Raw genomic sequence first — 26,645 nt, forward strand, 5'->3', positions numbered from 1 at the left:
CAAAAGCTCAGCTCGGCTCGGTCAGGCTCGGCCAGGCTCACGAGCCTTATCGAGCTCGGGTTATATTAAGTTCACACCCCTCATCTTCCCTGGACAGCCCTATCTAGTGTAATTTGACTACTCTTTTTACACTACGGGGGGTGGTCCAAGTAACAAACGGGGTTCCAAAAAAGAAGTGACATATTTTGCCTCCCCCTTTCACTCCCTGGACAACCCTTTTAGTGTATATATTAATATATAATATATATATTTAAATATATTAAATTCTTAACGAGCCTTGACGAGCCGAGCCCGAGCGAGCCGAGCCGGCCTAGCTCGGGCTCGGCTCGTTAAGCTTAACGAGCCTGGCCAGCCGGGTTGGCTCAGCTCGTTAAGGATTCGAGCCGAGCTTTTTCCGAGCTGAGACCCTTATCCCTACCTTTCTTTTAAGGGCTTGTCATACTATTTTATTTCTTGAACATTTTAGAATCCTAACCAGGTCCCTAGCATCCGTCTATAATCCTAGATATAAATATTTTTAGGGAATTGCTAGCGTCCATCCATCGCAAATGACATTTCATGGCCAGTCCACCCACCTCATTAGTTGTTGTCTCCATTCACGAGGTGGGTGGTCTGACATGCGACATACCGGCTGCAAAATGCCTTTTGCGATGGACCCTAGCAAATCCCATATTTTTATCCATGTTGAAATGAGCAAGAAAACAATAACAAGTAAATAAATACTTATTTATAAAAAAAATTATGGTGAGTGTGAACATGTATATATCACATTATTGTTACATAATTTGAAATTAACTTTAAAAAATCAATTCCATGATGAAATGTGAACGATTCCAGGAACTTGCACTCGCATTATGAAAAATAAAATGAAATGGAAATTTTTTGATAAGATTAGATTAAAAAAATCTAATAATACACTGATCTATGAAAATAATCCAGCCTAAAGGAAGCCTACCTCATACTGAGGAGAGAGCAGTGCACAAAGACTTGTATGCTTCAGCACAGAGTTTGAACTTCTCCTCTGCCATTGCCTGTTTTTCCAAATCAAATATGATGCATTCTTGTCAGGGCTAATGCAGGAGAAAAACCAACTATCCACTGAAAAAACGTAAAAGGGGAAACAAGGGTGCAAGTTGGGTGGCACCAAAGAGAGCTTTGGTTAAAGTAAGAATTGGATTCAAACTGAACCCAGCATGATTACAAGGTAAAAAGCTCGGGTCCAGAAGAAAAAATAAAAGAATTTGCTCCCTCGGCCACAAGGAAAAAAGATCGGGTCGAAACGAGAAAAAAAAAAGGAAAAGAAAAGAATTTGCACCCTCATGAAATCTCGTCGATCGAACACGTAAATCATGATTTACTTATGCACATTAGTATGTAGGACTTGATTATATGCGTAAATGCTTACATATGTGCATGTATTTCCTAAAGAAATACAGTAGCAGGCGAAAATGCAAGTGGCGGCCATTTGTCCAATGATGCAAAAGTCGTTGTATGGACACTGACTCGAACCACAAATCAATACACACTGATTTGTGCCCTTTAAATGGATGGTTAAAACATTAAAATAAAGTTCATTGAAAGAACATCCACAATCAGGCTCCTGATAGTCCAACTGAAGAGATTTTGGCAGCATGACCCACTCATAATGGGGTAAAGGGGATGAATAGGCTCGATCATCGCACAGGTAGATCCACACCTGTAGCTTTGACTGTTGATGTATTTCAAGGGATTTGCACCTACGATATAACAGCTGACTCTATAACAGAAAAGAACAATACATAAAAATGCAATCTATGGAAGGAGATGATTGAAAAGATGAATATAATGAATGACACACATGTACACACACACATATGAAAGAGACAGACCGGTAAAGTATAACTAAAATAGTAAAATCTAATGAGTGAAGGAAAAATTTGGATGGATTCAAGTGAAAAAACAAATGATACAGCTCAAAGGTACAGTGCTAACTGGCCAACTCATCTTTTTTGCAACAAGCCTAGCACACAAATTAGATGAGCAACACAATGAGCCCCCCAAAACACCCACACATACACAATGAGCATGACATCGTTATCTGGAACCCTAGAAACAGGGTGGCCCAACTTAAAGGAGATTTGATAGCTTCTTTGTGGTCAAAACATTCTTGCCAACATTATCCCCATTCTGTTTCGGATTGTAATCTCGAATGAAGAATATAGCTCCATGGGCAAAGGATCATGTCATGATGAGCCCCCTACTCATTGCAATTCAAATATTTAATTATAAAGCTATGCAAAGTAAAAGATCGAAAATACAGGAGAAAAAAATGATTACTTAACACAGCAGGTTTTGGAGCAAGTGGATTTACCGAGGCTGATTCTTGGGTCAGCCAAATGATTTTTCTAAACCAGACAGAAAACGGGTGACTGGTCTTTTAGTCAATGCACAAACGGAGGTGAATTCAAGGTTTAAAACCTGACCTGTGAAGGGCCTTGATGCTTATCAGGATGCCACTTTAATGCAGACGCACGGAAACTGCAAGATGAAAAACAAATGAACGAATAAATGAGGTATAATAGCAATGGATTAGAAGAAAAAAAAGGTGTTAGTGCAAATAGGTGAAAAGACCATGCTAAGAACGCGAAGTCAATGGAATATTAGAAGCATTTCAGAAAAACATACGCGCTTTTGACATCTTCCATCTTTAATGGGCCTGTTGAGGGCAAACCAAGGGTAGTTCTATCAGAAAATGAGCCTATGACACTTGGCTCATCGTCATCTGACTCACAAGTTTCCCATAGTCTTCTCGTATTGTGTTTCCAGTCTGAACCATCTCTCCACTCAAATCCGAATGGAGAATTCTGGGATTGTGAGTCTTCCCATGACCTAAAAGACCACGTAAAACATCTATTTCCAAATGTTGCATGAAAGATTGTCTCCGGATTCCCATAGTAATCGTAGAAGTTCTCCTTTCTCTGCTTACCTGAACATGTAGAAGGTATACCAAATTGAATAGAAGTCTTGAGAGTAGACTAGAAAATGAACCATTCTGGTCAATATATAAATATGAAAAAACCATTAGATTTAGCCAACGTAAGGGTCTCAAGCAGCCAGAGAATTTTAACACAGGTCTGTATTTCATGAAATTGAGAAAGTTAAATAGTACCGATCTTTCAATTTTTAATTATAAATTCAGAAACTTAATTAAAACAGCTAAGAAAGCCAGATGAGAACCAAATATATCAGGGAAGTCAAGTCAGGTGGGGAGATGGACACAGCCTCAGTTTGTAATCGGTTGGGATGGGATAGAAAGAAAAAAGAGAATGCTAGCAAGGATCTAGGACACACACACAGACATATACATAAATATATACATATATAAAGGTATATATTTATATATGTATATGCACATATACATAAATATATAAACACACAGACATAAAAACCGATCACTTTGCTGATACAAGGCATAAAAAACAGCTGGTTCTTGAAACTCCTCATATTAAGGAGCAACTTTCCCAATTCCCGCCATTCAATCTCGATTTGACCTTGCCCCGGAACTCATACCCAAAGCACGCAATGGAGTCCTCCTTGTAGCTATCGTGCATCTTTCCTATAAGCCTAGGATCTATGCCACATTGCCCTAAAGTGATAGAGATCTCCCCGAAAAACGTATTGGTCTCTGGGCTCGGGGAAATTCTGCTCTTATTTCATTTTCATACGTCTCCAGATATATGAAAATCTTCTCTATGATTTTCCAATTCTAAGATCGATACACTTCTTTTCCATTATTTGATTTGATGAAAAGCTATTCATGCGCAATTCCATTCCCATTCAGTGAAACGCTATTCTGTTGGATACGCCATACAGCTTTCTACACGTCATTTTGTGGGTGATCATACTCATGTCGGGTTGTTTTTTTCCCATTGATGATGCGAAGTAGGTTGCGACTCCGTTTTTCATATGGGAAAGGGAGTTGATCTATCGAATTGGGACCACTTTCTCGGAAAGCACGGCTCACTTTCTTTCATTTCCGGTAGTTGGTCCATTTCTGCGTATCCCATACCCTACTAATAAAGGAACTTCTATTCTATTATAAGTTTCCAAACAACTTAAAAAAAACTAAACATAGAAAGTTTAGAGAACACTTAGTATACAAAAATTTGTAACCTCTGGATAGTGGATACACAATCCAGAAATAACAAAACAGTTCCCCAAGCTCCAATCCCTCTTGAAAAGTCATCATAGCTGCCCAACTCTTTCTAAATTTGATTCTCTATTTTTTATTTTTTTTTCATCCAATCCACCTCTTTACCTGATGGAAGAGTTTCCAAAGCATAATGAAACTCAAGAGTTTCTAATTTTAGCTTCTCGCGAATTTAGAAACTATGGTTTTAGAAAGTAGAAACACACAAGATAGGTGCAAAAAACCCAAGAAAATTTACTAAAATTTCCGTCTGAAAATTTTTGCACTGTAGTGACCACTATGGACCCACATGAACCAAATCTCTATGATTTCTTATTGGTAGATGCTCATCAATTTTAGGAGTCAATCAATCATTTTTAATTTTATTTGACTAACTAGAAGTCACCATGCATGAAGAAAGCCCCTAGGAACCCCAATATTACTGACAGTGTCGATGGGAGTGGAAAGATATCAAGAGGGGAAAGGCTCTAGCAGGAAAGACAGAGGAGCAGAAGAAGAATTTGTCTTTTGAGTGTAATAGGTTAAATACCAAACATACCATTGTGCTATGTTAAATATCAAATATACCATTGTGCCCAAGTTAGTAAAGGGATGATGGTTATCTTGGTTATGTCACAGGTAAATTTCCCCCGTAATGCTGCAAATAATTCTGCAGTTCACGGAAAATAAAACTTCAAGCAGAGGTAAATGTCACATAAGTTCATACAGACAGAGTTACACTTCTATAAATGAAAAGATTAGTCTCTTCTGAAATCTGAACAATAGAACAACAAATAAATCATACACTAACATATTATGAAGAAAAGTAATCTTTTCATTGATACTGACTGATTTACAATACAAGTTATCGTAGGTCTAGTGAAAGCATTGTATTAATGCACAAAATGTATACAATGCATTCGCAAGCACTCTTGAATTTCTCTCTTCGGACAAAAAAAATCTTGTTTGAATTAAGCATAAGTAGAAAACAATTTACTTTCTACATCATTTGTCAATGAACCTAGTCATCCCATCTTCTATCAAAAAACTCTTTAGATCAGCATGTAATGACTTATTCGTCAACGACTCCCTTATGGCTTCGTATCCTTATCCATGGCATCATACAAATAACCCATGGCAGGTTTGTCGTGGCGGATCTATCAAGCGAAGTATTCTGGCCAATGGCTCATCCACATCGAGAATGAATCAACAATTCGACAAGAAAGCATTATCCAACAGTGGACTAATAATGTCCTACCTGAGCGGATGACTGACATACCTGCTAGAAGAATACTCATCAGATACAAACATTTATTGCAAAGGTTTCTTATGCACCATAAGATTCTGTATGGTCAAAATTTGTCGCAAATCTTGTCCAAGAAGGACAACACAAATCTCTCCCTTTCGTAAACTTATTCTTCATCAAGTGCAACAACCCTTTATATTTACAGAGAAATTAGATATAATCTTTTTTTTTTTTTTTGAATGGTCAAGAAATTGGATATAATCTTCCAAGCTCTCTCTATTGTGCTAACAATAATTGGGAATTTTTCTAGCTTGGCCAAGTTTTCTAACAAATGAACTGTGTAGTGGGTCATACACAGGTCCAGTAGAAGTTTCATATTTAATCTCCAAAATTTTCACTGTCAGTTATAAGCTGCAAGATGTTCTCTTGACCAACTTCTGTAACAATGGAATCAAAAATAGAAAATAAAGCATCGGTATTCTTCTCTATGCAATATGCATCCACAAATTTATAAAAAAAACAACTCCATTTAGGCAATAAATGAAGAAGTTAATTAACCAACATCGTTTTGTGTGTGTCCAAGCATCGGCCATAATTATACAGTCAATGAATTTCCATGAGATCTTGGCACAATTATGCTTGGCTAAGCTCCAGGGGTCGTACCTGGTAAAAAAATTTGTTTGAACCCTCCTAACCACTTTTTCTTATTTCAACTCCCTTCTACAACTTTTTCTTTCCCCATATGTCCCAAGATATTGGAGGACTAGTAGTACCAACATCATCATCATCCTAATCATCTTCCCCTTCAGATTCCATTGGTGTACTATATGGATTACCAATCTCTATCATAACTATATGCTTCCTAGATTTTTCTTTTTTGTAATCTGCAAAAAGATTTTCAACTCTTTATTTTATTTCTGATGGAACCTTTTTGCATGTTGTAATTTCGCCCAAAACACTATCTAAATGTTCTTTTAATCAGGTAATACCTCCACCCAGACCCAGTATAAGTTTATTGTAAAATATGCAAATTATTTTATTCTGATGACCGACACCATTATATCATAAATCCATTTAGGTCATCAATTCTAACGGGGGCAGAACCAATGGAGGATGCTATTTCGGAAGGTCCCGAACTCATCATGGGCTTCAGGTTTAATTGAAAAATGAAAAATAAAATAAAAGAAACATAAAACAAGACAAATAAAACCTAAAACAATGTACATCTATCAAATTCACCACTTTGACAAAGGCAAAGACTCCTAGTATAGAATGCTTTGAAAGGAAATATTGCATGAAAAAACAGAGAAAAAAAAACCTTCTCTTCAAGCTTTGATTAGGATTTAGGGAATAAATGAGTTCTGAAAAGTAAAGAAATGAGGGAATTTGATGTGTTTTCCCCTACCATTCATTTGCGAGGGTAAAAAGACATCAAATGGCCTTCAAATAGCCATTAAACAGTCCTTGAATAAGGCTAAGTTGGGAAAAATAAAAAAGGCAAATGGCAAATTTGAAATTTTTCCAGATGTTCTGATTGATCTCGTCCTGTACGAACGAAGCATAACGAAACATATTTCTGCCGGTACGAACGAAGCATAACGAAACATAACGAAATAGACTAATAGGATGAAACATTACAAAATCATAATTGACATGTTTGTTCTGTCGCTTTGAACCGTTGTGCTAAATGGCACGAAATGTTTCATTCATTCCAGACGAAACCTAACGGAATTCAAAACTACGTTTGGAGGTATCTCACTCAGATCAATGTATATTAGTTAGTCAGACTAACTTTACCAAAGATTGATCTCTCTTGCACATATAGCGGATACAAAGACCGTTGTCAGCCCTCCTGAGCATAACGTGAAGTATCATCAGAAAGACAATACAATTATAGATCCCACTACGTATTGTCACCTAGTTGGGAGTTTGATCTATTTGGAAATGACACACCCAGAAATTGCTCATTATCTACAACAGGATGGTGTATGTTCATTAAATATGCTTTCATATAGTGAATCTGTAAGAAATAGGATGTTGTCTCCAAGTCTTCGGTGAAGCTTAGTATCGATCTATATCCACTGCTTCTAGCAAGGCTGTAATGTGGCTCCACTCTTCCAAATTTGGTATCTCTTATTTTTTACACCACTTTATGGAGAAAACAGCATGCCATTCAGATCGCCACCAATCAAGCTTTCCATGGGAGAGCAAATCATATTGAGGTAGAGTGACACTTTATTCATTAGCTTTACTCCAGAGGTTTGATTACAGTTAGATTACATTGTACATGAAATACACATGTATAAGCATATACAAGTCACTTAGGTTAAATTAACATTATGCACATGTTCACAACAAATTTCACATGCATGAAAAAGATAATCATACACATAAAATGCATTGGGATCAAATTTCCCTCTTGCAAACAAGAGATTTTATTAATTTTTGGTAGGGATCGTACACTTCCGGCTTTATTGGCCGTTACTTACATTTCTTGAAGAAAGAAAACACCTCTGATTATCCATCAAGAGGTTCCCTATCTAAATACAATTTTTTAGTTAATTATCCTCCTGAAAGATTTAATTTTTGTTAACAGATCTTTTCGGATGAAATTTCTTTGTCTTGGGGACTTTCTTTATTTTCTTAAACTTTCTTCATTTTTCTTTGGGGAGGTGTCATATTTATTGTATTTCTCCTCCAAGAGAAAGGTCTTCTCCCTTTAAGGAGTCTCTGGGAAGAGATCCTAAAGGGATCTTTAGAGAGTCTCTGGAAAAAGATTCTAAAGGGATTTTCTTCTCTCTCCAGAAGGAGAAAGGTCTTCTTTCTTTTGGGAAACCACCGTCTTTATCATTTGGGGAAAAACCGCCGTCTTTATCATCTTTCTTCCGGAAGAGAAAGGCCTCTTTTTAGGGAGTCTCTGGGAAGAGATTCTAAATAGACCTTTAAAAAGTCCCTAGAAGGGACTCTAAAGAGATTTTTTTCATCTTTCTCCTGAAAGAGAAAGGTCTTCTTTCTTTAGGGGAAACAACCGTCTTTATCTTTTTGGGGGAAATCGCCGTCTTTATCATCTTTCTCCCGGAAGAGAAAGGCCTTCTCCCTTTAGGGAATCTCTGAGAAGAGATCCTAAAGGGACCTTTAGAAAGTCCCTGGAAGAGACTCTAAAGGGATTTTCTTCATCTTCCTCATGAAAGAGAAATGTCTTCTTTCTTTTAGGGAAACCGCCGCCTTTATCTTTTGGGGGGGAACCGCCGTTTTTATCATCTTTCTCACGGAAGATAAAGGTCTTCTCCCTTTAGGGAATCTTTAGGAAGAGATCCTAAAGGGACCTTTAGAAAGTCCCTGAAAAAGACTTTAAAGGAATTTTCTTCATCCTCCTCATGAAAGAGAAAGTTCTTCCTGTCATGTAACTTTTTCTCCCTAGGAGATCCGATCCCCTTTGCGTAGCTATTTCTCGCCAAGATTGGATCCGATCTTCGTAGCTTTTTCTACCCAGGATTAGATCAGGATCCCTTTTCAAAGGATCTTTCTTCTTATTTATAGAGGTTCCTTGGAGTGGTTGGCAACTGCCACCTCACCTCTTATCTTTCATTTCACGATCTGCACTTTCTCTTTTTTGGAGTCGCTGTGAATGCCACCTCACTTATATCTTTGGGTTCCACGATTTCAACTTCTCTCTTTTATGGGAAGTTACATAATCAATTTTTAAATTGGGTGATTTGTTTCCTCCTTTGTGAGAATTAATTTGTTCCCTTAAATTTAGGGATTTCTTTTCCCATAGTAGCAGGCTCTTTTTTGTTTTCTTTTTTTATTATTAAAATACGTTAACTTCATGTTTATCATTTATTATTTTTTGGAATAACATGACGACGTGTAACCACCCTTTTTTTCTCTCTTAGTTTCTCATGGGATTTTACCTTTATGTCTATTTTGTAAAATTTCGAGTTCAACAGCCCAACAATTTATCAACAGCCAATGGGCAAACAGTTGTGAAGGAAGGTCAAAACCAACAAAATCATGCCTTGGTCTCTAAAGCCTAGTTACTTTAAAAATGGAGAGTACTAATTGAGCTAGTGGATCGTGCGTAAGAGAATAATAATAATATACATTTATATCTACAAAAAAAATTAAGAATATGATGCAAAGAAACCCACGCTTGCTTCCAGTGTGTTGCCTTTTTCCAAAATGCGATGAACGGTGAGGCTTCGCTTTCCCAGATGACTTCTTTGATCGTGGTTGTGTATCTTCTTCTACATCCCTGTTGCTTGTTCTATCAGCACGCCATGCTATATCATCGTCCTACGCAGGAAATGTCATCTCTCATAACTCAATACTCAAGAAAAGTTCGATGAATTTGACAAAAAAATATTTTTATAAACAAAGGTTTATTATAGGCTGCATTTTTCACAACTAAAAACCTGAAGACCCTAAGCACATTTCCAGAAGCTTAGATAAAGAATATCATTCCGGTTTTTGAACCCCATTAATTATGACAAAGGAAATAGAATCTGATGATAAAATTGATAGCGTCGCCACCTGTTCATGAAGGATAGAAGTAATTACATGAATTTGGAGAAAAAATTATATGTACTTAAGGGGTGTGTGTGTGTGTGTGTGTGTTCATGAAGGATAGCATCGACAGTTGTTCCCCATACAGTATATGTACTTAATGTGTGTGTGTAATTCTCTGTGACATATATACCCAATTATGGTGTATATAGATAGGCTTATTTTCCACATAAATAGGAAAGAAATTTTGAAATGCCTGGTACCTACAATCACCAAACTGATGCAGAATCATCAATTTTAAATGCTCAGGGAGCGAAGAATACCTGATGCAGAATCATCAATTTTAAAATGCCCAGGGCAGGGAAAAGGGGTGGCAGGAAAGAATACCTGAAATGACACCTTATGAGATGTAGTTTTGGAGAGAAGATCCTTCAGATTTGTCCTTGCATCGGCTCGCTTCTGACGTGTTGCATATCTGATATAATTCTGAATCCCAGGATTGACATGTCAGACTAGCTTACCTAATAATTGCTCTGCCCAAAGATAGACTATGAATGCAGTAGTCGTCTAAGACCAGACTTGCAAAACTTCTACCTAATTAAATAAACTTTCTACATTACATCAAAAAAAAATCATACAGTCGAGCATTGGTATTATTACTTGTTCAATATATGCTAAAACAAGATAGCGAAAGTAAAATGTTCTCAGATCCACCCAATAAAAACCAGAGGCAGAGAGGATTGAAAAGGAAACAGCTATCCAAACATCCAACTAAAGGGCAATTGGGGCATTGCAGCATTAAAGGAGTCAACGGCTGCGTATAAAGACAGGCTTCATGCTAATTGAAGGGCACGCACATTGTAATCAGCATTTTTCAGGACTGTTCCTGTTGCTGGATGACCTATGAATGGCACTATGCTTCAAAGAGGCAGCGAATAGACTTTGTTATGTTTACCTAGTGATTTTGTTTTGAATATGAATAACTCACGTCGTTATACTAATACCATCTCTTTAACTTATGATGATCAAATACAAATGGTTGAACGTGTAGAGTGCATAATTTGTGTATGTACCATGATAGTAAGTGCACATGTTTATGTTTGAAAAGCAGCATAGATATGCTCATGTTTTAAGAAAGCCCAACCTATACTCCTTGAAACTAGAGTTGTATGGCCAAAGAGAGAGTGATGAGAGGCTGATTTGTAGCCCCAATATGGAAGAAATGTTTATGACGCGTAATAACAATGACCTATCAATATGTCAACATATTCTACAGAGATTTAGTTATCTGACCATGTGTATGAGTACACCCTAATAGCCTGTGTCAGTCATGGACTCACGAGACCAAGTTAATATTACAATTGACCGCTAGTAAGGCTCAGCTAATTAACACTATAAACTTTTAGATCTAATTTGGCAATCATGAGCCATAGCTAAGGCTGCTTGAAAGAAGAAGTATAGATTGGTAATGGACACTCGAAGATTAGACCGGCAGAAGATTGAATGCTAGAATTCAATCAAGGCAAAATACTTTCTCAAATATGAAGCAAACTATTATCAAATACAGAACACTAAAATGAAAATTTAGGAAGCTAAAAAATGCAGATACGCTTTTTCCTATTTTTATCAATTATGATAGACCACAAGAGTACCCTGCTTATAATGTAAAATATAAATAAATATACAAGATAAGAGGATATGAGGATCCCTGCTATCTCTAAAACACAAGTCAGTATCTGCACAAAAACATTATGTGCAGACAAGATACCTATATGCTACCATCAATTTGATGAATTCGCAACAAGTAAGATACCTATATGCTACCATCAATTGCACAAAAAAGTTAAAACCATTCAAATTGTCGAGGAAACTAGAACAGGCGGGAATGAGATGGCCCTGGATTACAACAACAATGAGCTAAAACAGAACATAAACACTCCCACTCATACACTAGATCAAGGCGAGTCCATCACCCAGAAAAAGAGAATCCCTACTGACCCCTCCCCTACCTCAAGCCCATGACATATATAGTCCTCCGCGGAACATGATACATATTAATAGCCCAGTACTAAAAGCATTAATATGAGATAGTTGGCAACTCTTAAAGAACCGGGGTGGCTTCTGGATGCCCAAGCAGCTTTGACAAGCTACATACCTGTATGAACATTCTTGGACTTGATGCACAATTCTACAATCAGTGACAAGTTTAGGTCAATGAAACAATAGTTGACATCAATTTGTTTGCTCCACTCATGAAAAAGATGGGATGCATACACCAAAATAGTATGACATTAAAAGGGCACCCGGATATTGTGAGGCACATGAATAGAAAAACCATATGAGAAGTGCGTGAAAGCCCAATGCTCCACAATGGCACCGATAATCCAATATATTTGATTTTCCTTTTCCTTTAGAAGAGAAAAGAGAAGGCCGAAAGGAAATATGGAAACCTGGAGGTGAACACCGATCAACAGTGCAGCAAAACTAAGACCCATCAAAGTAAGACCAACATTGAAAGACATGAGAAATGTCCAGAATAAGCAAGCATTAAGATGAGATGATAGGAGGATAAGTATCATACTATAAGACTCCAAATAAGGTGGCTACAAGAGGAATGCTTAATTATTTCTAACCCCTTTTTTAAAAGGTGTGGCATAGGCTTTAGGTCGTGAGCCATGGCCAGAAGCTAGCCTCCTTGGTGCGTACACTTCACTAGCAATATCACTAGACACAAACATAATACCATGAATAATTAACTAAAGAAAAAATAAAAAAACAATAACCAGTACAAGGTAGAACACAATAAGAGCCTTAAAACTTCCACTCAACACAAATGATTTTCATTAACACTTTAGTAGAAGTGGATTGTTGTTAGCTACATCTTCAATGAAGATATCAATCACTCAATTCAACTTTTCATTTCATTTTGTTTTTTAAAGATTGCTAATTTTATTGAAACATAGACCGAGAAGGTCGGATTACAAGATAGAAAAAAAAACATACAACTTTTCATTTCATCCCCTTCATCTTTTGATTGAAAACAGATATTTCCTCTTGCAAAATAGAAGATTCTTCATATTTAGCGTTACTTTTTCGGTCTGTTATATTAACCAACTGGAAGAGAGCTTCATTGTGACTTATTAGGATATTTGATAAGCTTTCGAAGACATATGACTTAGCGTATGTTGTCCATTTTCTACATATCCAGCTTGAACATTAATTACCTATATGCCTGTGTATCCATGCAAAAGTACAAAAAAAGGCATCTATATTTGGAAGTCATTCCAAAAATCTTGCGACTAGAAAGTGATTTATGGTGGTACATCCATCTGATATTGATAACAAAGAAACCAGGTTTGTAATACCTTAGCTGGTTGTTGTCCTTTTTCTGTATCCTGCAAAAACGTTCATATTATATTAGACTTTTTGACAATGCAATGACTAAGCAAAGATATTGGTTAAGATGAGGGAGGTCAAGTCTTGCATAGCATATGAGATGGCCTCCCATTAAGACTAAGAAGGAAAAATCCTCAAACCCCTTAAGAAACAAAATAACACAAGTACTTCAATGCTCCCATCATGCGATTGACATCATTTTTTGTTGCAAAATGCAATGATAAACATGAATCTAGAAATATGTCTTAACTATTAAAAACTCTGGTCCAGTTAAGCATAAGGAAAAATTTTCAACCCCCTTATGAAACAAAATAACACAAGTACTTCAATACTCTCATCATGCGATTGACATCATTTTTTGTTGCAAAAATGCAATGATAAACATGGGTCTAGAAGTGTCTTGACTATTAAAAACTCTGGTTTTATACTTTATCTTGTTCGTTGCCAACACATTCTTTATACAAGCATTTTTGTTAGTAATTTCAAGGGAAATGAGGTGCCTTAATGTGTACTTCACCCCTACCAATCGAATAGGAGAGTTACGATCGATCAAAATCCCCTTTTTGTCACATTTAGGTTTTCTTTTATTTACTAAAATCATAAACCGAGGTTGAAAATGACCTTTTTCGTCATTTCTCATTCTCTCTCAAAGTTTTCTTCTACCACAGTATTTTAGACCATCCCATTTGCCTTCATCAAAGGGGTGATCTGGAGGAGATACCATATTTTCCCATATTTTTGTCATATTTTCTGTTTTTCCCCATATTTTTTTGTGTTAAAAGTCCCAAAATGAGTTTGGGACCTTCTGTTGGAGCATTGTCAATTGGTCCACTCCAGCTCCCACAGGGCATCGAGAAAGGTACATTTTTTGTAGTGTTTTTACCTTTGCAAAGCTCACTTCAAATAGCCACAGTCATTACACATACTAATTGAAATATGTATTATATTTAGGGGCGCAACTCGAGTCAATTTTTGGGAATTCGGTTTCAGCTTCTACCTTAAAATCGGGTTGGGTTCGGGTTGATTCCTATACATTTTTTAGCAAATGCTCAACCCGACCCGACCCAAGTTGCACCCCTAATTATATTGTAATAAAGATATAAAGAAGAATACATCAAACACTACACTAACCCCTTCAACCTAGAGAACATTGACGTCATGCCAAAGGCAGAAGAAGATCATGTAATTCTCAACACGGATAATTTAGGTTGCAATCTATTGAATAACCAAGTGTTGCTGATGTGGAAAGGATGAGTGTTGGACATTGATGACGAGGCCCAAGTTGGTGATGTCGGAGCTAGTGGTGGAGGAGGAGATGATGATGATGATGAAGACAAGTGATAGTGGCCAAAGGACTAAGGATTAGAGAATTAGGAACATTTGAAAACACTTTAGTGCTTATATTTTGTGTAACTATATTTGGCATTTGGTTATTTATGTTTAGTTTCTACTTCATAGTTTACGATTGTGAATTGAATTGGGATATTAATTAAGCTCATCAAGAGCATACTAATTACATTTGGTTGATGTTTTAAGTAGCAAATTGATTGTATATTTGTTCAATTAAGTTGTTATGGTTTCCAAAAAAAATATAAATCATTTCACTAATTTTTTAATTAATTTAATTTTTTCTAAATGTATAGCACCTTTTCGGAAGGGAACACCAAGACAGACGAAACACCAGAATCTTCCAATCCAGGAGAACAACAGAATAGCCATGGTGTTAAGTGCCTAATCGGTCGTAACGCAAATTAAGAAAACAAAAGAGAGAAATAGAGAGGGGAACCATAACAAAACAAAGATCAATTCAAGGCTACCGAACCTCCTAACGGTTCAATTTGAGAGGAACCATGACTCTCCTAAACAAAGTATCCTTTGTTGTAAATTTCTCTTCTTCCTCCATTTCATTGAAATACAACTAATTAAATACAAACACAAAGGTATTACACATAAGCTACCCATTTTCTCACTTAAAAGACACATAAGCAACAACCAACACCCACTACCCTAAAACCCATAAGCCATAACTAAATAAAAACTACAGCCATAACCCACACCACACACAACATAAGAAAATGCACATAACACAAGGAAACGGAACTGACAGCTAAGATGTATAACCTATTTTTGCCAATTGTGATAACTAGTAGCCCACATACACACCCACGATCACTTTGGCAAATAGACAACTATCCATAATTGATGGTACTAAAGTGAATGATTTGTCTACATAACATGATATGTGCATGCATAAGTGCCCGTGTTTGTACATGTTCCAATCCATTATGACTCAATTTGTAGGAAAATACTCAAATGTTTGAAATCTTAATAGACAATGTTCATATCACTCTTAAAAAAATATATCTTAATAGACAATGTTCCTATTGACTCTTGAAAAAGAAAAGGAAGGGAATAGGGAAAAAAGAACAAAGCAAAAAAAACAAACCCTAACAATGCAATCTACCTTACACTGCTAAAATAAAATAAATCAAAATGAAAAGAACCCATCAGATCAAAATGAGAGGGGAAAAAAAAGAAGAGAGAGAGATGTAAGAATATTAAGTGGGAAACTCACTGGGTTCCATTTGTTCTTCCATTTGGCAAGAGATATGGGAGTGGAATGAAAGTGAGAGAAATGAGAAGGTGGGGAGAATGAATTCCTCAAAATCAACAAGTTTTTCCATCTGGGTATCTGCATATCTCCTTCAAAGTCCCAAATGAGAAAAAGAGGGACGAAATCAGAGGGTAAAAATATGTAGCTCTCTGCCCGTTTTACCATCCATTTTTCTTTACATTTTTTGTTGCGAAGGGCGATGATTTTTTCGCCACCCCTGTAGGATAATTCGCCCCCCTTTTAACGTCATTAGACGTCAAAAAGCGTTAAGTGCGTGCTTGGCGTACCGTTTAAAACACCGTTTGGCGTTTGAAACATCGTTTTGGGGCCAAACGGCCGTTTGGGAGTGTTTAGGTGCGCAGCCACCGTTTGAAACACCGTTTTGAAAGGAGTTTTTGGGCTGTGGGTTTTTACATGTTTGCCCTCCCCATTTTTACGTATATGCGCGCGATTTTATGCGTTACGTCAAATACCAAAAAAGTGGGGGTGTTAATATCATTCTTGAGGACACAAAATTGTTAAATTGTTAATATTTAATTCAAAACAAGGGGCTGCTAATATCATTATATGATCTCTTAATTTTGATTTTCTAAAGACAAAAGAATTAAAAGAAACCCTAGTTTCTTACTTTCTTCATCTACTTTGCAAAATTGCAAACCCTCTCACTCCTCACTGCCTCAGCGCCTCCACTCGTCCGTCAAATCCGGCTGTTGAGAAGAAGAAGGAGAAGAACCCCAAAGGTATAGCCATTTTTTTTTGGCAAAGATGTTTAATTTTAATAGTGTTTGAATGAGATCCTAATGACCTTTTAATATTTGACCTAATGAGAGAGTAGTTGAGTTGCATTGAGGCCAACCGTTTAAAACGCCGTTTTGATCTGGCCAACCAAACATGAAAACGCCGTTTGGCAAAACGCCGTTTTGAACCAAAATGCTGTTTTGCAAAACGGCGTTTAAAACGCTATTTCAAACGGTATGCCAAACACACCTAAGTCTGCCCACAATTCAACGTGAAAATTGGGGCTTATTATCTTACAGGGGGCGCCGAAAAAACCATTTCCCAGCGTATATTGCTGGTTATATTGTGTGTAAATCCCCTGAGAAACTCAAAAACTATTTGCTGAGACCTTGTAATGGAAATTAAACTCACAACCCAATTTAGAAAACAAATACTATTTGCTAAGTACCCTTTCATTATTTTTGCTTAGACTTAAAATTATTAATTTGCATATTATATTCAAATGATTTTGAAGTTAAATATGGGTATTTGAAAATAATGGCTATACAACTCAACTAAGCCTTCGTCCCAAACTATTTGGCGTCTGCTAATGAATCCTTATACCCAAGTTGTTTCTAGCCTCAAGTCCTTTGTCCCAAATTCAATTCAACTCAACTAAGCCTTTGTCCCAATTCCTAGCCCTCAAGTCCTTCCTCACTATTTCTACCCAAGTTGTTTTTGGCATGGTTTTAAATTTCGACAGAAATCCGAGTGGAAACCGAAATTCCCCGAAATTCCATATTTCGCCATGTACCAAATTTTGGACCAAAATTTTGGATTTCGGTAATTTCGGTCCGAAATTACAATTAAATGCCATTATTTATTTATTTTTAAAAAGTGTAACAAAATTTCAGTCTGAAATTTTGATTAAATGCCATTATTTATTTATTTTTAAAAGTGTTACAAAATTTCGGATTTCGCTGAAATTTCGGTTTTTTGTGGGGTCCGAAACGGTTACCGAAACCAAAATTTTAAACCATGGTTTTCAGTCTACACCTACCTCTTTTTACTCCATCAACTTGGCACGAGTCACTTCTTCTCACTGGAGCATCTAAAGGCCTACGTTGGATATGAAAATAACGATATAGTTAATAGCTTCCAAGTTGCTTTAAAGCCCCATTTGTAAAAAAAAATATTGGTTTAAATCATTTTATTTGCAAATAAGGACCGATTGATGGCATCTGAAGATGTCAGTAGATCATCCAATCAAAGCTGGGCAAGTAGCAACATAAAGTCTTTTCCACATGTATGAAAACAACTTGTGTTCTATTTGAGGCATCGTATATTTCTAAACTCATTGTTCGAGAAAGGACAATACTAAGGACTTGTTTGTTTGAGATTATGATAACCAATTGCGAGTGCCAAACCGATCATTGGACTCAAAATTGTGCTTAAATTTGAGTCCAATAATCAGTTTCGCACTCACAATCAGTTGTTATAATCTTAAACGAACAGGGTTGCCGATTGGGATTGTTCCTAAGAAATACTCTTCAAACCTCACTTGTGTCTCGTCTGTATGGTTGGATCCATAGGTTTGACTGTTGGCCTCCAAGTCAAACCATTACTATTGAGAAAACCTTCATCGGATGATCCCAGGTCCTTCATCCACCAAGCCTCTTTTAGGGTTATAGATATTGAGCCTTTGATTTTTCATTTTATTTTTTTAGTTTTTTATCTTTGTGTTGGATGTTGTTTTAGCATGGGCCCAAGACCATGTGGGCTGACTCATAAAGCTATACATGATCAATAGTCTCGATTAGACATTCATGTCCCCATGTGGGACACTAGAATTACTCGTAGACATTGATCTAGTGGTGTTAAATCTAAAGTAGACTCTGCACAGTGTGGGTTACTCTGAACTGTGGGTGACACTAGGGAATGTGTGGGACTCTTCAGTATGGACTTTATAGTGACTAGGTCTTTGAAGTCCTGCATTGGTCATGAAGAAAAGAGCGACATTAAAAGTCCTAAAAGTTTTTCATTATAATTTTTCACCATTACTCTGAAAAGTTTGTTAGCCCCAATTGTGGATATGAATAACACAAACATTATGTGCCAACCAGTAAATAAATGGAAGTGATATTTACGCCCCTTTTGATTACCAGGGACACCCAGCGCCAGTGTATCAATGACCAAAGGGGAGCTAATGTACTTTAGGTCAGAAGAATCCAGTGGGTTTGATTGCCACTGGGTGCTGGGTGTCCTGGTGATCAAAAGGGGTGTAAATATCACTTCCCTAAATAAATTGTCAAAATCATGCATATCAGGGGCCACTATTGTACTTGCCTGTACTGGTTGTTTACATGAAATAAGGGTGTTTGGTGATTTCAATGAGAAAAGACAGTTTGGACCTTTTTTTACTACATAGGGTATTTTGGTCAATTTCATGAGATAATGGCATTCTGGCCAAATTTTATGATGGGTATTTTGAGAATATTTCTAGTTTCAGTAATTTTTCTATTTTTTCTTATAATTCTTGAGATAATGGTATTTTGGCCATTTTCATGAGATAAGGGAAATTTAGTCATTTTCAGTGACGGATATTTTTTATTTTTATTTTTTCATTTTTAGGAATTTTTCCCCTTTTCTCATGTTTCCATGAGATAAGACTGCTTTGATAATTTTTCATGAGATAATGACTTTATGGTTCTTTTGTAGCATATGGATAATTTTTTTTCCTATTTTAAGAGTTTTCATTTTTTATATATATATTTTTCCAATTTTGTCATTATATAAGAGTATTTTGGGACTTTTCCATCAGATAAGGGCATTTTGGTTAGGATTTTCTCTTCTCTAGATAATTATTTGTTCTAATTTTTATTTTTCACCGTTTCATTTGATAGGGGTATTTTTGTCATTTTCCTTAAGGAGTTATGGTTATTATCCATTACATATGGTATTTTAGGATTTTTTTAGGAATTTTAAATTTTTATAAGTTATCTCAAGCTCTCTCCTCATTGGATCCCTTGATGGACTTTATAGACCGTGGGTCACTCTAGAAGTCCAGCAAAATGTGTGACCCTGAAGATTGCCTGGGACTCTTCAATGGGTACTTCAAAGTGACCAAATATTTGAAGTATTGTGTTTTTCAAGAAGATAAGGGTATTTTTGTCATTTTCCCTAACAAGGGTATTTTATGATTTTTTGAGGAAATTTTCCTTATTTTTTTATTTTTTCTCTAAAGATAAGGGCATTTTAGTCATTTTCTTGAGAGAGGGAAGGAGCTACCTGATTAGAACTTGAAAGTTATACCCATATTATAGTAATTTTCTAATGGGCGTTTTAGCTAGAGAATGGGATTTTAGGGGAGTCTGGGGCTAAATACGGAACGGAACCTCCCAGCTAACTTGGGTTTTCGAAGTGAAATCCAAAAGTCAGGTAGACTAAGGCATTACTCCATAAGTCCCCTGAAGTTCTCTGAACTCCAATGCAACTAACTCCCGCAAAAAATCTGCATAATTGCTCTCTTCTCTAGCTGCTTTCTTTTGCCCTAAAATAAGGGTACATAGGTCATTTTGGTGGAACCCACATTCACCCCATGCTACAATGAGTCCCTTCTTGTCGTCTTGCAACTGGGCACCACTTGAAAACCCCTTGTTTTTTTGCTATTGTTTATAAGGGGAACCAATGAATCATGAAAGGCAAAAATTCATGGCCAGCACAATGTTGTAATTATCGTCTAGGTCAAATATAAAAAACATAAGTTCCAATTGGACATGTTATTATCATATGCATTGCTCCCATTAAATTATTATAAGCTGCAGTTTTGCAAGGGTTTATGACCCACCACAACTTCACTCATTTGCTGTTTTTGCGGGATTTCAGGGATGCAAAACTAAGTGGCTATCTTAGGTGTATCGAACAAGAAGCATGAGTTCATCACCAGAGTGTGTTATGAAAGTGTTGATAAATGATTAAGATTGTCTACTTGATTTATGCATGGCCCATACTAAATGATGATCAAACACCTTTGTTTAATGTACCTTTGGTGTTCAAGCGGTAGAGGACGCCCCACTTAAGATAATGAGATGATTCCACAGGGTGAATATGGATTATTGATCTTATAATAATAAATCATGAATCTGAACTTTTTTCTACTTTTCTTTCTTTCCCATATGTAACTGTAGATCTTCATTTCAACAATCCAAGTCAGTTGGGATGATGTAAATTTCTTAAAGAGGGTTTGTTTGCTGTTGATTGTCACACTGAATGATGGATATATAATAAAACCAATGGTCCTGATCATCTAATATCTATGAAATGTTCAGGGACAGGATCTCAATTTCAGTATGATCAAAAGACCCAAGCAAGGCCTATTTCAGATTCAAAGGTGGGACACAATCCCTCCTCCCCTTCTTGATATTGTATCCCTAGATAGGATAGAGACTTGTTATGAAAGATTGCAATTAACAGCGTTGAACTTGAAAAACATCACGAGGCGACCTACATGGTCTTGGTCCCATACCGATCAGACATCCCATGCCTAACATAAAAAACAATGGTTGAAATTTCAATGGCGGAACCCTAAAAGAAGCTTGATGGACTGTGCATGATGAAGGTGTCCATTGTTTGAAGAGACTGTACATAACCCTATTCCGGTCTGGTCCGGTATGGAATGAACTTATAATCTGATGATTAGCCATTCATCATTTCATCTCTCTGTTAATCAATTTGATGTTAATCCCCAGCTAATTAAGAACTTGAGATTGTTCATCGTATATGAACAGCCATGATCTCCCCGTATAGTAGATCCATCCACATATACATTTTGTACACGTGTCACAAAATAGACCTGCGTCGTAAAAAAAAAAAACACTGAAGTCAGACCCTTTTTGACGCTTTTTGACGTCAATTCACGTTATAAGGGGCGCGAATCATCCTACAATGGGGTGCGAATTTATCATCCCTCAAAAACTTTGACTCGCGACTTTCCGTTTTTGGCATATACGGAAGAGACACCGTTCAAAGCGGTCATCGATTTCCCCAAAGCCAGTAAAAACGCCCGAAAATGGAAAAATGAAAGGGCGCGAGATAAAGCTTCCTCTGCTTTTCTTTATATAGCAAGAAAAAAAAAAGGAGAAAAATATTGAAAAATTCCAGTCTGGAATTGAAAATTACCCAACTGTTTTTCTCTTTCTGTCTCTCCGCCTTTCTTTCTTTCCCATTGGCTACCCAACGAATGTGGTAACAACAAGCACGCCAAAATCGAGTTTTATAAAATCTCAGAATCCACAATCAGATTCTACCCATTCATTCCTCTTCTTCATCTTTTCTTTCTCTCTTCTTTTTTTGGGAGAGAAAAAGAGAAGACGATTTTTTTATTCGGTGAATCGATTTCTTCATTTGAGAGAGATGGGTGGGTGTGCGAGCAAACCAAAAGGGTTGAAGCCCGAGTTAGAAATCCCTGTACAAGAAGAATCGGTCACCGAGTTGAAGATTGAAGGAGGAAAAGAAACAAAGGAGATTGTTGAAGGAGGGGAGAAGGTCGATGAAACGAAGGAAATCGTGGTTGATGATGGAAAAGAAATCAAGAGGCAATCTCTTGGTCACTTGCTTGAGGAGGTTTGGTTCTTTCGTTATTTTCTCCAAGTTTCAGCCTTTTTTTTTTTTCTGATTAGTTCTTAGATTTTGGATTATTTCTGAGATTGTTATTTATTTGCTGTGATCGGTTTTAAGGTTTTGTTCAGGGAAATGTTATCAGCACTACTGTATTTTTGATGATGAGGGCACTCTCACTTTATTAAAAGTACGGTATGGCCCGCACCATAAGAAGATCCAAACCGTCCATTAGATGAACCACAGCTTAAATAGGTTGTGCCCCAAAACTCATTTCCATAGGCTGATCCTAACTCTCTATAGATCGGAGGGTTAGGATCGGAAATAATTTTTGGGGCACAACCTATTTAGGCTGTTGCCCATCTAATGGACAGTTTGGATCATCTTATGGTAAGGGCCATACGTTAATAAAGTGAGGAGTGCCCTCATCAAAATACAGTAGTGCTGATAACATTTCCCTTTATTTATTTTCTTGATGAAGTGAAAATACTCGTTTTGTTGTTCGGAACATTTTTAGAACAAAAAAACTGACATTTTATATGGTGTAAGCCCTTATAGTTCAGTACTCTACGGATCACACTATAGGATGATCCGAACCGTCCATGCGATGGGCCATGTCGTAAATAGGTTGTGCCCAAAAAATCATTTCCATCGGATGATTTGAGCTCTCTGATCTATTGAGGAATTGCATATTATGCAAAGCTCTATAGATCGGATGGCTAGGATCATCCTATGGAAATGATTTTTGGGGCACTACCTATTTACTTTGTGTTCCATCACATGAACGGTTGAGATCATCCTATGATATTGTCCGTACAGTACTTTCTGAAAAATACGGGGCTTTCACCATATAAAATCTGCAAAATTCTAAATTTTGAAATTTCTTTCTTTCCCTTTTTTGGATTCTATGTTGCGATTAAGAAAAATTCAAAATTCTGTACCTAGGGCTAGTAAAAGTGGGACCACCACCGAGTGCACCTTGACTGTGTAATCTTCACCGTCCATGCAATGACCCTGTATGATAATGAGGACAGTTGATATGGTATGACATCTTTTAGATGGACTATTTGTATGTCGATCATCCATTGAATGGAGCGGTCGACCGTGACATATCTTTGTCATGTTCTATCCTTTTGGGGATTTGGGAATGTTTCAGGACTTTGTCCTTTCTCTGTTTTTCAACTTCTCGACCTGCTTGAATCCACCCCGAGAATATTTGGGTTTTAGGGCTCTGGTAAGAGATTTAATTGGGTTGAAGGCTTGTATGGTAAAAGTAGGGTATCTATTTAGAGATCCTTGTGGAGGGCTTTTTGGAAAAAGAAAACACTTCCAAAACTTTTCGTTTGGAAAATAAAGAAGACAGTGAAATTGACTGGCGATTTATGTCATTCCCACTGTTTTTTTGGCATTTCCACATCATCTACTGCTACTGTTTGCTTGCATGTTTCGATTAAAACTACTAGGAAACTATTTCCATAGTCTCTACCTAGCTGGCCATGTGACATGACTTTTGTCCCTTACTAAAGTACTTGAACATAGGCCTGCAAATGAGCCGAGCCGAGCCGAGCCAAACATTGGGCTGTTCGTGCTCGGCTCACTTAGTTTGAAGCTCGGCTCGTGTTCGCGACGAGCTTTTTTTTCTCGGGCTCGGCTTGTTTAGTAAATGAATGAACCCGAGCCGAGCCAGGTTTAAGCTTGGTTGGGTTATAAACATAATCCGAGCTTTAAAGCTCGGCTCGGCTTTATGAACCGAGCCTAAAAGTTTACGAGCTTGTCCTAGCTGAACTATACAAAGCTCAAGTTCGGCTCGTTTATTTGACGAGCCTAATTTTTGGGCTCGGGTTCAGCTCGTTTAGAAAACGTTAATGAGCCGAACCCAAACATGTTCGTGATCCGGCTCGTTTCATTTGCAGCCCTACTTGAACAGCACACACACACTCTCTCTCTCTCTACACACACTCCGAAGAAGATTTTATGGGCAAGCGTTTATGTTGAGGCCAACAAATGAATGGTTTGGATCTTTTACACCATTCGATTTTTCCGCCCCACCAAGTTTGTGGAGAGAGAGAGAGAGAGTGAGAGTAATGTTCAGCCCCACCAAGGGTACGAAGGAGACAGAGAGAGTCGCTGTGTGGCGGTGTTTTACTCGGCCGCATCCTCATTATGGAGGAAGTTCCTCCAACGAGCCAAGTTATGTTCACATATAAGTGGATCAGATATAAAGTGTATCCTTGACACCCCTAACCTTGAATATAACGTTTCACTTATAAAATTGTTGCTTCTGTCCATCTCCACAAACCCATCCCAGTTTTGTTGCACATCATCATCACCAACACCACAAGATGAGTTATGATGAATAGTGTCCAACTGATAGACCAGAACTAACCTGATTTGAAAAATTGGATAGCGGGCTTGCTACATTGTAGGGCTGCAACTTGGGTCGGGCTCAACCCGAACCCGACGGGTTCAGCCCAATTTTGGCATGGGTTGGGTTGGGTTGGGTTGGGTAAGGGTTGGGAAAAGCTAACCCAATTTAAATTTGGGTTGGGGTTAGGGTTGAGGTCTTGGCAACCCGACCTGAACCTGACCTCCGTATTTTTCTCAGGATTATGTTTTCCTTTCTTGTATTTTTCTATTTGGCCCTAGATGAACCCGAACCCAACCCGACCTGATTTGGAGGCGGGTTGGGTTAGGGTTGACTATCCTCAACCCAAGGCTCGGGTTGGGTTAGGGTTGGACCCAACCCGACCCGAGTTGCACACCTTAGGTACACTGTGGGAGTGCATTCTGAAAAAAAAGGGTATTGACACTCACTTGAGCTCTAATGGCCTTTTTTATTTGCAGAGCGAAGAAGAGAAGAAATCAACTGAAATTGCTGAAATAACTCCAAAGGAAGCCGAATTCCCAGAAACACCAGTAAAAGAAGAAAAAGAAGCAAGTCCTAAGAAGACACAGGAATCCAAGCCCAATGCCCAGGAAACTGAAAAGACAGAGAAAACCCCAACAGAAGAAACACCTGCTCCGGTCATAGTTGCTTCCCAAATAGTGGAAACAGAAAATACCCCAAATTCTGAAAACCCAGTTGAAGTTCAGTCCCCAAAGAAGGAAGAACCAGAAACTAAAGTTGAATACCCAAAGAAGGAAGAAACAACAGAAGTTAAAGTTGAATCCCCAAAGAAGGAAGAAACAACAGAAGTTAAAGTTGAATCCCCAAAGAAAGAAGAAACAACAGAAGTTAAAGTTGAATCCCCAAAGAAAGAAGGAACAACAGAAGTTAAAGTTGAATCCCCAAAGAAGGAAGAAGCAACAGAAGCTAAAGTTGAAACCTCAAAGAAGGAAGCAACAACAGAAGCTAAAGTTGAAACCCCAAAGAAGGAAGAAACAACAGAAGCTAAAGTTGAAACCCCAAAGAAGGAAGAAACAAAAGCTAAAGTTGAATCCCCAGAGAAGGAAGAAATAATAGCTAAAGTTGAGTCCCCAAAGAAGGAAGAAACAATATCTGCTTAGACAACGAAGTATTGGAGGATTTGGATATGGATGAAGATTGAAGGAATTGCTTGGTGGGTGTTTTATCTGGGTCTGTGACTCTGTGGTCTTCTTTATATTTATTCAATGTGAAAACTGTGTTCATTGTTTCTTTTTCTTTTTCTTTTTATCTAGGGTGTTGTTTTTTTTTGCTCATTTTCCTAAGTTTCTCAGACCAATTGACATGAAATACTGCTCGTTGTTAAATTAAATTCAACTTGTTCAAGCTGACTTCTTTGTCCTTTACTTGTTCTTGTTGAATTTCCTCTTCTTTTTTTCTGTTAAATTGCATTAGTATTGTGCAATGAAAGTTAAGGTGCGTTTGGATGTTCACACAAAATTTAAACTTCCTGTCATTAGCCATAATACTACTAACAGAAGTCATTACCCTTATAATCACTTTGTTGTTCTTATAACCAAGAGCTGTATTCCCCTCCCTTTGAACTTTCTTGATGTCCAAGTTGTATGGAAGAAACGTTTGAGTATATTACTGAATATTAAGATTTTTTGTGGTTGGTGTGATTTAAAGCCATTGGGAATCGAAGATAAGGTCTAATAGAGGGACAATCTGGATTAATCAGAGATGAAGTAATCTGAGAAAATCCGATTTTATTATACAAATTTATCAAAAAGCCCTCCAATTTAATGTATCTTTATGCATTATCTCAGGTCAGGGGGTTTTCATAAAAATAAGTCATAGTCTCCCTTTTTCAAACAAATCCCATTATATCATTCAACTCCGGCGAGTCATCCTCTTCCCTTCCTCTAACCATTAACCCTAAGTCTCTAACCCACTGCTGACCGCCCTCGCTTTCTTCTAGGAATTCGTGTTCGTATGTAATTTAGATCAGGCAATA

General features: G+C 37.3%; 2 protein-coding genes across 2 annotated transcripts; one reads left to right on the plus strand and one right to left on the minus strand.

Annotated features, from left to right (window-relative positions):
- Nucleotides 1-712: 712 nt before the first annotated feature.
- LOC143887344 (Chaperone DnaJ-domain superfamily protein) lies at nucleotides 713-16,076 on the minus strand. The gene is made up of 7 exons (XM_077391443.1): nucleotides 15,892-16,076; nucleotides 13,286-13,315; nucleotides 10,308-10,406; nucleotides 9,566-9,710; nucleotides 2,665-2,965; nucleotides 2,463-2,517; nucleotides 713-1,031 (listed from the first exon to the last, which is right to left on the minus strand). The coding sequence occupies exons 1-7, from the start codon at nucleotides 16,012-16,014 to the stop codon at nucleotides 957-959; spliced, it is 828 nt and encodes a 275-aa protein (XP_077247558.1). The 5' UTR covers nucleotides 16,015-16,076; the 3' UTR covers nucleotides 713-956.
- A 5,733-nt stretch (nucleotides 16,077-21,809) lies between these two features.
- LOC143888193 (uncharacterized) lies at nucleotides 21,810-26,040 on the plus strand. The gene is made up of 2 exons (XM_077392539.1): nucleotides 21,810-22,269; nucleotides 25,108-26,040. The coding sequence occupies exons 1-2, from the start codon at nucleotides 22,060-22,062 to the stop codon at nucleotides 25,768-25,770; spliced, it is 873 nt and encodes a 290-aa protein (XP_077248654.1). The 5' UTR covers nucleotides 21,810-22,059; the 3' UTR covers nucleotides 25,771-26,040.
- The last annotated feature ends 605 nt before the right edge of the window (nucleotides 26,041-26,645 follow it).

This window comes from Tasmannia lanceolata, unplaced genomic scaffold (assembly GCF_043159265.1).
Source record: "Tasmannia lanceolata isolate RefF3 unplaced genomic scaffold, GAP_Taslan_0.1 ptg000012l, whole genome shotgun sequence".
In the NCBI taxonomy this organism is placed as follows: domain Eukaryota; kingdom Viridiplantae; phylum Streptophyta; class Magnoliopsida; order Canellales; family Winteraceae; genus Tasmannia; species Tasmannia lanceolata.